Genomic DNA, 13,316 nt, shown 5'->3' with positions numbered 1-13,316 from the left:
ACATTTGGCAGCAGGTTAGGAAGTGCAGCTCAGTTTCCACCTTATTTTGTGGGCAGTGTGCAAATAGCCTGTCTTCTCTTGAGAGCCAGGTCTGCCTTCGGCGCCCTTTCTCAATAGCAAGGCTATGCTAACTGAGTCTGTACATAGTCAAAGATTTCCTTAAATTTGGGTCAGTCACAGTGGTCAGGTATTCTACCACTGTGTACTCTCTGTTTAGGGCCAAATGGCATTCTAGTTTGCTCTGTATTTCGATAAATTCTTACCAATGTGTCAAGTAATAATTTTTTGTTTTCTCATAATTTGATTGGGTCTAATTGTGTTGCTGTCATGGGGGTCTGTGGGGTCTGTTTGTCTTTGCTCGCCACGCAAAGTTCAGAATAGTAGCCAGTCGTCCTCACTACGAACCCTCTGCCTCTGGTATAAGCAGCCCACTCTAGCCATTTGATTCCCGTCCCTCACTGCTGCTGTTGTCATTGACCATCGACCCAAGCCTGTTCTCTCTCTCCCTCTCTCTCCCTATCTATTCTCTCTATCTATGTTCTGTACTGTACCTCACCTTGTTGATGGAAACACATGCTCTGTCATGTCTAATATTGTGTTCTTAACCTTGTTATGGAAACACAGTGGCACGCCCACTCCAACTCTCACCTCGTTGTGAATGAACACCATAAAAGGATTATGGTGGCGTGTTTACTACTATAGCATACAACGGCACCACTTGATTTTACTGTCCTGTCTTAGATGGTATTTGCCTGGTATTGTCTGAGGGAACATATTTTCTAGATGGTAACAAGCAGGAAGAAAAACAATAACTTTCCCATTACTTCATCATTTTTTGGTGTTGCAAAAGACTGAAATTCCTTTTGAATTTTTCTGCATGGCCTAGTTCACCAGACATTGTATGCTTGTTTTTGTTTTGTTTACCCCTCTCTGACCTGAATGGGGGTGTGAATGGAAGGTGTGTGAAGCTCAGTGCTCCTTGACCAAGTATTGATACCATTTCTGTAAACATGTAAAGTATTTTTGTGTGTCGGACCCCATGAAGACTAATTGCCTGTTAATGGGGATCCAAATCAAACAAGTTACCATGTTTTTTTTTTTTGGGGGGGGGGGGGGGGGATGGTTCCAAGTCAAATGAACACAGGAATGTGAAAATATTGAAATGAACTATCAATTATAATAAAATTACCTATACCCTGCATTCACAGTAACAGTAACACAGAGCCCTTGTTTTCTGGACAGCAGTAGGCTACCATCCCTGAACGTCACCTTGTTGAGGTTGTCAACAGCATAACAGAGATTATTTCCAGACAGGCGACAGAGGTAGACTACAAGTAGGTTAATTTAGGTTATGTAAATTAGAGATGGCACACACAATCTGTCAACACCATCATCATGCCCCTGTTGGGTTGTTGACTATGTCTTGTGTGGGGGTGTGGGGGGGTTCCTAGCACTGCGCACTGACCGCCCACTCTCATTGGCCAGCCCTGCGCATAAAGCAACGCTATTGGCTGGAGAAGTCTACTTCAAGACAACTCCAACTATCGCAATCTTCAGAAAATCAACATTGAACGTAAACACTCGAGACAGGCCTAAACTGACAGGAGCTATACATCTTGTGTTCTGAACGGACATTTCGATTTTTCTTGACGATTTTTAATTGCCTTGCATAATGAAGTTTGTCAGATTCCTGATGAAGAACGCTGCTTTGGCCAACGTGCCAAAGCATATTGACCATTTCTCTAAATTCTCACCATCACCTTTGTCTATGAAGCAATTCTTGGATTTCGGTGAGTAGAATACAAACTCAACGGCATCATTTTGAATTCCAATGCCATGATGTTGCTCAGCAAATAATTCGAGCGCACAATGTTTCAATATTAATTTCAACGTCGTGCACACTGATAGAGGGATATCATTGTATGTTTTGTAGGCTTGCAGAGTAACACATGGTAGGAAATGTAAAGAAAATGGTAATTAAACCATACAAGACATAGGGGTATAATCTCAATCTAAACTACAACACTGACTATGGTAATTAGATCTCCTTTTTCAATATGTTTACACTGACTTGTCCCTTGTGCAAACAATACTACCTACGGATGTAGGCTGAATCAAGTTTGACCACAAGCAGCAGTCACATGTACTGAACATGTTTATGTAAGGAAACGTGGTTGTTCCAGCTAGCCAATCATACTGTGTAAATGTAGACTGCAACGTTACCATGGTTTTCAGTAACGATATGAGATACTGAAGGAATAGGCAGAAGCCTGTCTGCATAGGCCATAGTTTGGCATGTACAGGTGATAATGATGATGAGGGTAAATAATAGCTATTATTATTATTACACAATTGCTGTGATATATCCTCAAGCACTTTTGCTCTAGCTTATCTAACTTTGACACCGACCATCTCCAGGTTCTACAAATGCCTGCGAGAAGACATCCTTCGCTTTCCTCAGACAAGAACTCCCCGTCCGGTTGTCCAACATCATGAAAGAGCTCAACCTCTTGCCGGACCGGTTGTTGACCACACCATCGGTGCAGCTGGTGCAACGCTGGTAAGAGACTGCTAGAGCAATCAGGAACCTATCCGAAAACGTAAACTTTTAACGGGACAGTAGAAATATATTGTCGCCCTCTATATACTATAATCGGGATGTGTTGTGCCACAGTGTCAGCACAAACGTGTTTATTGTTTGCAGCATAGCGCACATACCCGGGGTTTGATTAAGCAACGTTGTTGTCATGGTCATTTGGCCAATGCATAGCTCTAGTGTCCAAGCTATGCGCCACTCACTCGCGTTGTGAACTTTGTCCCAGTTCCCTCCCTACCCTCGTTGTTTTTGACTCAGTGTTGTCTTGGTAGGAACAGTTGAGTATAGTGGCCTACGTCTCTGACCGCTCCGCGCACTCCAGAGTGCGAAAGGGGAACTTCAAGTGCAAACTGTACCATTGCACTTGTGTAATAGCCAATGGAAGTATATTGCACTTTGGGTTTTGATGAAGGAAGTCACAAAATACCTTTACAGAAAAAAAATAAACGGCAGAAATCTGATGTTTTAGAATGTGCATTGGAATGCCAGAACTCAATTTGATCATGTTATTGCACTTCTACGGTATAACATTATTTGAATCCGCATGGTATTATTTGGTGTATTTTCTTGGTATGACTGAGTTTTATGACCAGAAGTGTCCACCGATAACACATCGAGCACATCGGGCGTGTACGTAGCTCTGTAGGATGTTTATGCTAATGGTTTGAATGATGAAATGTGTCTCCAGTTTGCGCGCCCCGGCTATAAACGGGAAGATGTTTTTCTTGCAAGTGGCTGCGGGAGCACACGTTCCAAAAGTAGCTGTGTACTGCTGTGATTGTAACGATCTGCCTCTGGTGGAGTCGGGAAGACGTAAAATGAACTTTGCTGTGAGCAGGGTACATCACATTGAACCCGGAGAAAGACTTTCAAACGAAGAAAAACACACTTCCCTTATTCCTGAGGTGAACAATTTGATTTAGTGGCCATAGTTAGATCACCATTACAATGCACATTTACACATTGCTCAAATTGCACATCTAGTCAATGGGATTGATCATCTAATAATCTAACAGCTGTGTAGCAAACGGGTAATATAATGTGTTGTGTCAATTTGAACTGCCATCATTAATATGATAACTGGCACATGATAGATAGTAGGTTCCCGTTATATAAAGAAGACACAGTGCACTTGTAACAGTACAAATTTAGACCGTCCCCTCGCCCATACCCGGGCGCGAACTAGGGACCTTCTGCACACATCAACAGTCACCCTCGAAGCATCGTTACCCATCGCGCCACAAAAGCCGCGATGGGTAACGATGCTTCGAGGGTGACTGTTGATGTGTGCAGAAGGTCCCTAGTTCGCGCCCGGGTATGGGCGAGGGGACGGTCTAAATTTGTACTGTTACATTGAAAGCCGCGGCCCTTGCAGAGCAAGGGGAACTACTACTTCAAGGTCTCAGAGCAAGTGACGTCACTGATTGAAACGCTATTTAGCGCCCACGCTAACTAAGCTAGCCGTTTCACATCCGTTACACACTGCCCTGATATGTAATCTTGTTTTCCCTTGTAGGCAGGTAAAGGAAGTGGTTGGAGCTGGGGGTGGTATGTTCTTGGCATACTGCCCTCTGATTGGTGGAGGAGAGGGGCTGGGACTGCAGAGTTCCCATCTCTTGTTGTGTGGAGGTCAGATAGGGGTGGCTAAAAATGTTTCCCCGGACACACAAACAGGAGTGAGCCACACCCAAAGTGAGAATAACACTTTCAAAATGTGTGGTTGACAACAGGCCTTCATAGGAGTCAATAGAGATGGAGTATAGATGAAGCAAAGCACTACATTGTTATTTTCTCTTATTCATGGATGCTTGTAGCAGTTACACATCAAGTCAAATGTAAACATGCATCTTAAGGTTATCCTAGGTTCCTGATTTAAGAAAATAGAAATCATATGGACATATTGAGACACACACACACACACAATGTGCCTAGCAATGCGAGATGGATGAGGGGTGTCCTGGTATCATGCATCCCTATGCAGGGACAGGGATGCAGGAATGGCACCTAGCTGGTCCAAAAGCCAACTGGAAAATGACCAGTGCAAAAGTACCTTCCCTATCTACTAACAGTCTCTTTTGACAGAGCCTGAGACCCAATAGCCTTTTGCATTACTATTGCGAGTCAATGTTTTTTTTCATCTCAGTATTTAAACAAATGTTGACGATGGCTGTTTGATTGTAACGTGGCAATACCAAGGTCACCTAATCAACTCTTCCTTCTCTCTCTCCTAGGTACATCCAAATACTAAGGTCACCTAATTAACTCTTCCTTCTCTCTCTCCTAGGTACATCCAAAGCCTTATGGAGATCTTGGACTTCCTCGACAAGAGCCCAGACGACCACAGTGTCTTGGAATCGTAAGTTTGCACCTCCATATTGTGGTCCTGCGTGGCTCAGTCGGTAGAGCAGTAGAGCATGGCATTTGCAATGCCAAGATGGATGAAGGGTTTGATTCCCACTGGGGCCATCCGTACATGAAATGTATGACTTGACTGTAAGTCACTTTGGATAAAACCGTCTTCTAAATAGCATATATTAATCATCTAATACTAACTCTGAAAAACTAGCTGGTTATTATTTTTATTTTTTTATTTTTTGGGGGGGGGAGATTGTTAAAGACTCAGATTGACAGCCCCCTTTCTCTCCCTCTCTCCAGGTTTGTTGAGTCCCTGGAGACCATTAGGAACAGGCACAATGATGTGGTGCCCACTATGGCGCAGGGCGTCATCGAGTACAAAGACGCCTTCGGCCAGGACCCGGTCACTAGCCTGAACATCCAGTACTTCCTGGACCGATTCTACATGAGCCGTATCTCCATCCGCATGCTCATCAACCAGCACAGTAAGTCCCGCCTCTGAGGTCACAGGCATTCCACATGGATTAGTTCAAAATAAGCTTGTCAGTTAAAGCTATCTGTTTATTTTCTAACATAGTTTAGGGGATGTGTTTTTGGGGACTTGCCAACCTCTCACCAATTCCAGGGGAGCAATTCTTAGAAAATAGCTGTTGCTGATGGTTGACAGGGATTCGCCTATATCAGTTTGGCCTTGACCAATCCAGTTCCCCTTAACTGAACCTGCAACTCATGCAGAAGGCAATGCAACAATTTGGCTCTGGCATTGAACAAGCCGTTTGAAGCTGAGATTAATGCTTACACTGTTAGTCTTGACACACATCCAAGTAGTGTTCTAATTGTGCTGGCAACCAGTTATACAAGGGTTGTAATGGAAAGACTGGCAGAGGTGCTTGCACATGCTGAGGTAGAATTTTTTGACAGTCTCAGCCCGGAGGCTTGACTATAAGACAGGAAATAGGGTTGTTAAGAGAATAAAGAACTCATTTTACTCGTTTTTGCCTCTAGAATTTTCCAACTGTAGTAGGATAAGTAGTGTCCATGCTGTGCTATCGGTACAGCGTTTTGTGTTGTCAGCTCTTATGCAACCAATGAAAAACAGGTTCAAACTGCTCTTAGAGTTTGGACCACTTTTTTTTCCACTCCACCCACCTCAGCCCTATTTGTCCAAGGTCATTCAAACAGAACTGGGCCTTGCCGGTACTCTCCTGCCCAGTCTTTGCCTTTTTCAATCATTCACCGAAACATTTTGGACTTGGTCCACCACATGTAACAGTCTAACTCTTTCCCCCCCCCCTTTTCCTCTCCTCCTCCCCTTGTCCCTGTTTTCTCTGCAGCACTTGTATTCAACGGGAACACCAACCCAGCCCACCCCAACACCATCGGGTGCATTGACTCCCTGTGTGATGTCACTGAAGTGATTCGAGGTTAGAGAACCTTTGGGGCCTGCTCATTAAATTGGTCTAAGGTGAAAATTAGGTGTTAGGGTGATAGAAAGACCCCGTTTTTGAAGTGCTTATTCTGTTTATTTGAAGCCGATAACTCACAAAGAGTGGCTCTGTCTACATTTGGCTATCATGTTCATTTTTGTTTGCGGAGTGACAGCTGGAAACAGCTAATCACATTTCTTTCCTCCTCCTCTCTTTCTCTCCAGATGCGTTTGAGAGCGCCAAGATGCTCTGTGAGCAGTACTACCTCGGGGCCCCTGAGCTGGAGCTAAAGGAGATGAACTGTAAGCAGAGCAGGCCTCTAAATTTGGAAGAAAAAAACTCACACATTATCTTAAAAGCTAAATAGTGTGACATACGGTACATTAGTAGCTATTAATAGGGAAATAAACCGATGCACCTATGGGGATTTCATAGTCTGTTATCATTTCCTTTTTCAGCCAACAATGTCAGAGATCCAATCCAGATCTCTTATATCCCCTCCCATCTCTACCACATGCTGTTTGAGCTCTTCAAGGTGAGTCCGTGTAATGATATCTTAAAACTCAAAGTGGATGATGGGGAGAACATTGCCTGCATGACTTTAGGGCAGTAATATCAAATTATGATGGCATGTGTTGACAAGTACCTGAACGGTCTCTTTTGATGTCCCCCAGAATGCCATGAGAGCTACAATTGAGACCAATGAAGTCAGCAACAACCTCCCACCCATCAGAGTCATGGTGGCCCTTGGCGGAGAGGATCTGTCAATCAAGGTGAGCGGCAGGGCAGACTTCCAATCACAGCGCTCATCTAGCCTTGCGGGAATTAAAATCAAGATTTTTTAAATTTTTACCTTTATTTAACTCGGCAAGTCAGTTAAGAACAAATTATTTTTTCAATGACGGCCTAGGAACAGTTATGCCTTGTTCAGGGGCATAACGACAGATTTGTACCTTGTCAGCTCGGGGGTTTGAACTTGCAACCTTCCGGTTACTAGTCCAACGCTCTAACCACTAGGCTACCCTGCCACCCCAAGATGATGAGAGAACTGGGGACAAAGTGTAGAACTGTTGGAAACTCGGTTAAAAAAAAGTGAACTAATCCAGTTAAACTCCATGAAACCGCAAAACAACAAACCCAAAATAGAACCAACACATACGCCTGTGTGACCTCTAACCGTAAACCCAATCCTGTTATTCAATTGAACTCCCTCATTGCGTAACCACTACAAATCCTTATTTGAAACAACCCAACGGTTTGTAAGAGAAAGAGGATGCTGGCAGTAATGTTGTGCCACAGCTTAGCTCTCCTCTATTGTGCCCTCCGCCTAGTTCACCCCCTAGTACAGCCTTGATTGAGTTATCCAAGGCAACATTCCCATCAAGAGCCACTTAAGCCATGCTCTCATTAACAGGATTGGACAAAGTATGTTTAGCCACATTTAGTAAGGGATGAACTACAGCTGCTTTTGGCTGATGTCGTTAACCTTTGCCCCAATTAGAATCTTAGCAGTGGTGAATGTGAAACTATGGCTGTCTCAATGAATTTGAGCTAAATCCTCTCATGATCCACCTCCACCAGGTCCATCTGCTCACCTCTGCACTAGATGCCTTGATTATTCCTAATGACCATAGCATTTTCTTCTCTCTGGCCCGATGTTCTCTCTGGCATTTTTGTTAATGTATTCTTGCCCCAATATATAGAGTGTTAATCAGTGATAACTCTACTTAAATGGACCCCGATTGTCAATAAATGGGTGTGAGCGTAATCTGTGTGTAATCTCGCTCTCTTTCCCTCTCTTTTTAGGTGATGGATAGGGGTGGTGGTGTCCCTTTAAGAAAGATTGAGACGCTCTTCAGCTACATGTACTCCACAGCTCCCAGACCCGACTTCGGTGACAATCAGCGGGCCCCACTGGTGCGTGATACATACACATCTACTTATATAACCTCACAGAACCTAAAAACGCACAGAAGCCATACTTACGACTAGATGACCTTGTTTTTTGTTGCAGTATTTCTGTACCTTGAGACCGAAGATCCTATTTTTTTTTAACCGTGCTAATAGTTCCAACCATGTCAATGTATTTTCATTAGCCGTAACATTTCCCCTGTTGTGTGTCCCTCCAGGCTGGTTTTGGCTATGGGCTTCCCATTTCACGCCTCTATGCGCGTTACTTCCAGGGAGACCTGCAGTTATACTCAATGGAGGGTCATGGTACCGACGCTGTCATTCACATGAAGGTAAGAGGCAATGACCTACTACCTCCGTATACAGCTCAGATACTAATAACCTGTCACGTTGTCACATTCCTAGACATGCTAATCGCTAACTCTATCTTCTATCCCCCGCTCTCTCCCTCAGGCATTGTCCACAGATTCAGTGGAGAGGCTTCCTGTGTTCAACAAGACAGCTCTGAAACACTACAAAGTCAACTTGGAGGCAGATGACTGGTGTGTTCCCAGTAAAGAACCGCTGGACCTGGCCATATATAGAGTCGCCAAGTGAACTTTGACCTTTCAATTACCTTAAGCCCTAAGGAGAGAGAAAAGGGGCCAAATCTCAATGGGACCTAATGTTGACAAGGTGGTGGGGGGAAAGACGTTGCGACCAATCCTGGAGGAGATCTAGAAGAGAAGAAGCTTCTGATTGCACAGCTTTAAAACCCCTAGTGGTTTCCTGTTTCAGGAAGTGGGTAAACCCACTCACTTCCTGTCCCCACTAATGTTGTGTTCCTAGGAAGGGGGGGTTCAGGGAGAGGGGACCGAACCAGTTGCCTTAGAAAGGCCATCTTCCAAAGTGCAAGTGATTGTCGATCTCAAATTAAACTGCTCCCCAAATACGAGTAGTCTGATCTGTATGCTCCATCCCACACCAAGGCCCTTAGCGGGAGCCTCCTGCCCCACTTACAAAACCTGGATTTGGGGTTGACAGTGGAGGGGAGCATGAAAGGGAAGGAGGGGTGGCGGAGAAGGAGAAAAACCAAGACGGAAGTGGGAGATCTTGTCTTTCCGGTAGAACATGGGATCGACCATTTCAGAGTTGAGAAGGTACGTGGTCATGACGGTATTCACTGAAGAATAGCCACTTCATTTGTGGGTCGTTTCAGTGGAGGTCGCATCATTTCAAATCCTTATCACAGTATGGAGAACACACAAAAAGGGGGTGTTTACTTATCAGTTATCAGTGTTGTAAAGCACGGTGACAGCCAGCGACTGGTTAGCCTTGTTGGCACCTCCCTTTGTTAGTCAGATCAGCCATGTCCGGTTATAACCTGTTATGAAGGTTGATGTTGTAGCAACATAACTATTCGACTGTATCACATAGTATGTGAAACGTGTGTTAAATTTCATGAGTGCCTATTGCCAAATGGCCCACATTTCAAACATCAAACATTCTAATGTCCTTGATAAGTGCCTATGAATGCAGACAGAACAGATTGTTCACAAATATTAGCCAATTGGTCATTGTTTTCCTGGTATAAAAATCCTTTATTGTAAATGGACCTACTTTTGTTTGGATTGGTCAGTGAGAAAAATGTATACGCAACATTGTTTTCTTTCCATTAGCCTGAACAAAATGTCCAAAACGTGAGCAAGTGCAGACAGCCGAATGTGTATTTTGTAATTGTGATGGATGGAATTCCTTGCCTGTGTGAATAGCTTGAGGTAGAAGAAAATGTGGAGATGTATTTCCTAAGATGGACGACTGCACTATAGAGGTGTGTTAATGGTACCACTGTAGTGACAGTTTGTCCTGCTTTGCAATAGCATGAACACTATTGGTCCAGGTGTGTGCGCATCCCTAATTGTAGCTGACCCAGTCCACTGAGTATCTTCTAATCAAGCCAAAACACCAGTTTGGTTTGTATTATACTTGCATTGAACAAAATGTACATTTCAAATGTCTTATTTTTAGGAATAAAGTGATTATGTAAAATAAATGATGTCAAATAATGAAGTTATTTTTCTTTGTTGTCTTGATTAAATAACAAACACATGAATGAACAACTGTGGCAGTAGTTCGATGCTGTACTTCACAGCTAAGGTCAAAGGTCAGTCATATCTGCTAAATAAGCAGCCTTTAGGCCAGCATAAGCATTTATGACTGAGTTAAGGTCAACTCTGTGACTTGTTGTGCTGATCCAGAGTCAGTCTCAGCATTTCAGCTCTACTGCCTGATCTCCCTCGAACAGCTATAAACATATGCATACTATCAGAGAACAAGGGGCCGGTATGGAGAGAGCCTGCTGCAGGAAGTAATCAATCTTAACCCGTCAGGCGGCGCCCTTGGAACCAATCAGAGAGGAGAGCACAGCCCAGCTTTATGTAACTGTCTCTTCAAGAGAGAACAACAAGTGTAGGAGCCAGGAGCCAACCATTCATGGAGATATAGACCTGAGTTATGCCAAGTACTGTTTCTCTGAGGCGGCCACTGCCTTCAAAGGCACCTTTGTGGGACTCACTACAAATCTGCAGAATTTGAATTTTGGGCCTTCAGTTGTTGCTGATACACTATACAATTATATGTATACTATGTACAGTACAAAATGAAATCAATCGCCTTATCATATTTTTTTTACATCTCCCGTTGCTTCATGCGAGATTTATATTTCAACACCGGGTAACTTGGGATGGTTTCATAATGCGTTTCTTCTGCAGATGTTTATTCCATCACTGTCAAACCGATTTCCCCTTCTTGGAAAGAGTACATTCCTGGAAAGTGTGTATGGGTGTGCCTTTGTCCGTGTGTGCGAGTCTGCGCACTGAGTCCAACTGCTGTGCTCCTCTCATTTTAGAACATTTTGTACAGTAGCCGTTTGTGGACGTGGTTGGTCAGGCCTATATGTTATTTTGAGGCGGCGGTGAACACAATGCCTGCGCCAGTCATGACGCTCGATCAGAGAAGTGATTAAAAATATGATGAACCTCTGCAGTCTTCTTGAAACCCTTTTTCTAAGAGTGTGGGGGACTATCTTGTCCCACGGATGGTCGTCAGAGTAAGATCGATGAGTTGACGTTCAATTCGGACAACATTCCCTTTTCTATGCTTTTATAGCACAATGGTTCTCAATTTTCGAATGACAACGATACAAGAAATCCAAACTAAAAAGATGGGTCAAAACAACTTAGCATAGCAACTGTAACAACAAATTTATATATAAAAAAAACGGTTGTACATAGGAAACCTATACTCATGCATAGTATAACTCGGCTAATGTGTTCTAACCCAGCTAAAAACAAGCATATACAACCAAATTATCTTCCACATTGCCACCTCCCTGTATTTACAACCGGTGGTGGGAAAAGTACCCAGTTGTCATTCTTGAGTCAAAGTAAAAAATGACTAAAGTAAAAGTGAAAGTCACCCAGTAAAATACTATTTGAGTGGCAATAGAAAAGTATTTCGTTTTAAATATACTTAAGTATCAAAGGTAAATGTGATTGCCAAAATATTCGTGAATAGGACAGTTTTCCTGTCCTGCTAAGCATTCAAAATGTAACGAGTACTTTTGGGTGTCAGTGAAAATGCATTGAAGTAAAAGTTGTCAAAAATATTAATAGTAAAGTACAGATACCCCCCAAAAAACTACCTCAGTAGTACTTTAAATATTTATCCTTAAGTACTTTACACCACTGTTTACGACCTGCTATAGGAAAAGGAGGTAGCAGACTAGAGAGAGGTGGGGTGCATAGGGGACTTTCTGGAGACTTTGCCCACCATGCAGGGTGTTTGTGGGGACTTTGGCAGCATTAGGTCTTTATGACTGCAAACATCCACCCGTGTCCATGTCTGGTACACTGACACACCTCAGTGAGATAAGAGCTGAGTGGGCAGACTGGAAACGAGGGAAGAACGAACAGACGGGTAGAGGTAGGGGAACTCTGACGCACAGACAGACAGGTTACATAAAGCCCTGGTGAATCTAGTGTGGGCAGACAGGTTGGGGTGAAGGTTGGGTATGCGAAGCACCTAAGTCTTTGCCAGTGGCTCATAGCACCGCTATGTTAATGTCATTTCCCCCGTCTCCTGTTCATCAGTACTGTATGAATGGACCAAGCACATGTCTTGAGAATGACTGAGTGGTGGGTGTCCCAAAGTAGTAAACCATATCTGGACAGTAAAGGCTCCACACTTAAATGGTTGAGTTTTATAAGGCTATTTCAATGGGTTGACCACGTTTCCATAACATCTTGACTAACTTCTGATCACAAAACGCCTAAATGACATGTATGTCCTTTCAGCTGTATGCCATGTAAAATCTCATTGATGGCTTTATATAAATATACAATCCATACGGCAATAGGACTCTAAGGTGAGGACCTAGCCACGGGAACTCTGGAGAGCTGAAAGTAGCTGTACAGCGATGCTCCCCATCCAAACTGACCGAGCTTGAAAGGGAGAAACTCCCCAAATACAGATGTGCCAAGCTTGTAGCGTCATACCCAATAAGATTCCAGGCTGTAATCGCTGCCAAAGGTGCTTCAACAAAGTACCGAGTAAAAAGGTCTGAATACTTATGTAGATGTGATATTTCAGGTTTTATGTTTCATAAATTAACAAGAATGTCTTAACCTCTTTTTGTTTTGTCATTATGGGGTATTGTGTGTAGATTGATGAGGGGGGGAAAAAAACAATTTTATCCATTTTAGAATAAGGCTGTAATGTAACAAAATGTGGAAAAAGTGAAGAGGTCTGAAAACCTTCTGAATGCACTGTATATATGCCTAATAATTTATTCATGTATTGTTTTTCTCCACAAAATGTGTGAACTAGGCCTTTATTACTCCTGTATTAGCAGAGAAAAATGCTCCTCAGCACCCGTTACGGTTAGGATTAGTCATTAGGGTTAGCAGTGTGGTTAAGGTGAGGTTTAAAATAAGATTTGATGACTTTGTGGCTGTGCCAGCTAGTACCACTCTGAAAAGCTGCCTCCA

The 13,316-nt window shown here is 43.3% G+C and overlaps 1 protein-coding gene across 1 annotated transcript; it reads left to right on the top strand.

Moving 5' to 3' along the window:
• The first annotated feature begins 1,433 nt into the window (after nt 1–1,433).
• LOC110486156 (pyruvate dehydrogenase (acetyl-transferring) kinase isozyme 2, mitochondrial) lies at nt 1,434–10,338 on the top strand. The gene is made up of 11 exons (XM_021557548.3): nt 1,434–1,790; nt 2,419–2,560; nt 4,881–4,952; nt 5,252–5,436; nt 6,286–6,375; nt 6,603–6,680; nt 6,837–6,913; nt 7,053–7,151; nt 8,185–8,295; nt 8,508–8,621; nt 8,743–10,338. Exons 1-11 carry the CDS (start codon nt 1,673–1,675, stop codon nt 8,884–8,886), a joined length of 1,230 nt encoding a protein of 409 aa, XP_021413223.1. The 5' UTR covers nt 1,434–1,672; the 3' UTR covers nt 8,887–10,338.
• Nucleotides 10,339–13,316: the final 2,978 nt, after the last annotated feature.

Source organism: Oncorhynchus mykiss, chromosome 13 (assembly GCF_057628025.1).
Source record: "Oncorhynchus mykiss isolate SJ-2025 chromosome 13, ASM5762802v1, whole genome shotgun sequence".
Lineage (NCBI taxonomy): Eukaryota > Metazoa > Chordata > Actinopteri > Salmoniformes > Salmonidae > Oncorhynchus > Oncorhynchus mykiss.
The sequence above is the reverse complement of the archived record's forward strand: the minus strand, read 5'-3'. Positions and strand labels throughout refer to the sequence as shown.

Bases quoted from the DNA above. Each gene is read 5' to 3' on its own strand.
- LOC110486156 (XM_021557548.3), top strand. From the start codon at position 1,673: ATGAAGTTTGTCAGATTCCTGATGAAGAACGCTGCTTTGGCCAACGTG. The intron at 1,791-2,418 runs GTGAGTAGAATA...GACCATCTCCAG, and splicing joins GAAGCAATTCTTGGATTTCG to GTTCTACAAATGCCTGCGAG. The intron at 4,953-5,251 runs GTAAGTTTGCAC...CCCTCTCTCCAG, and splicing joins GACCACAGTGTCTTGGAATC to GTTTGTTGAGTCCCTGGAGA.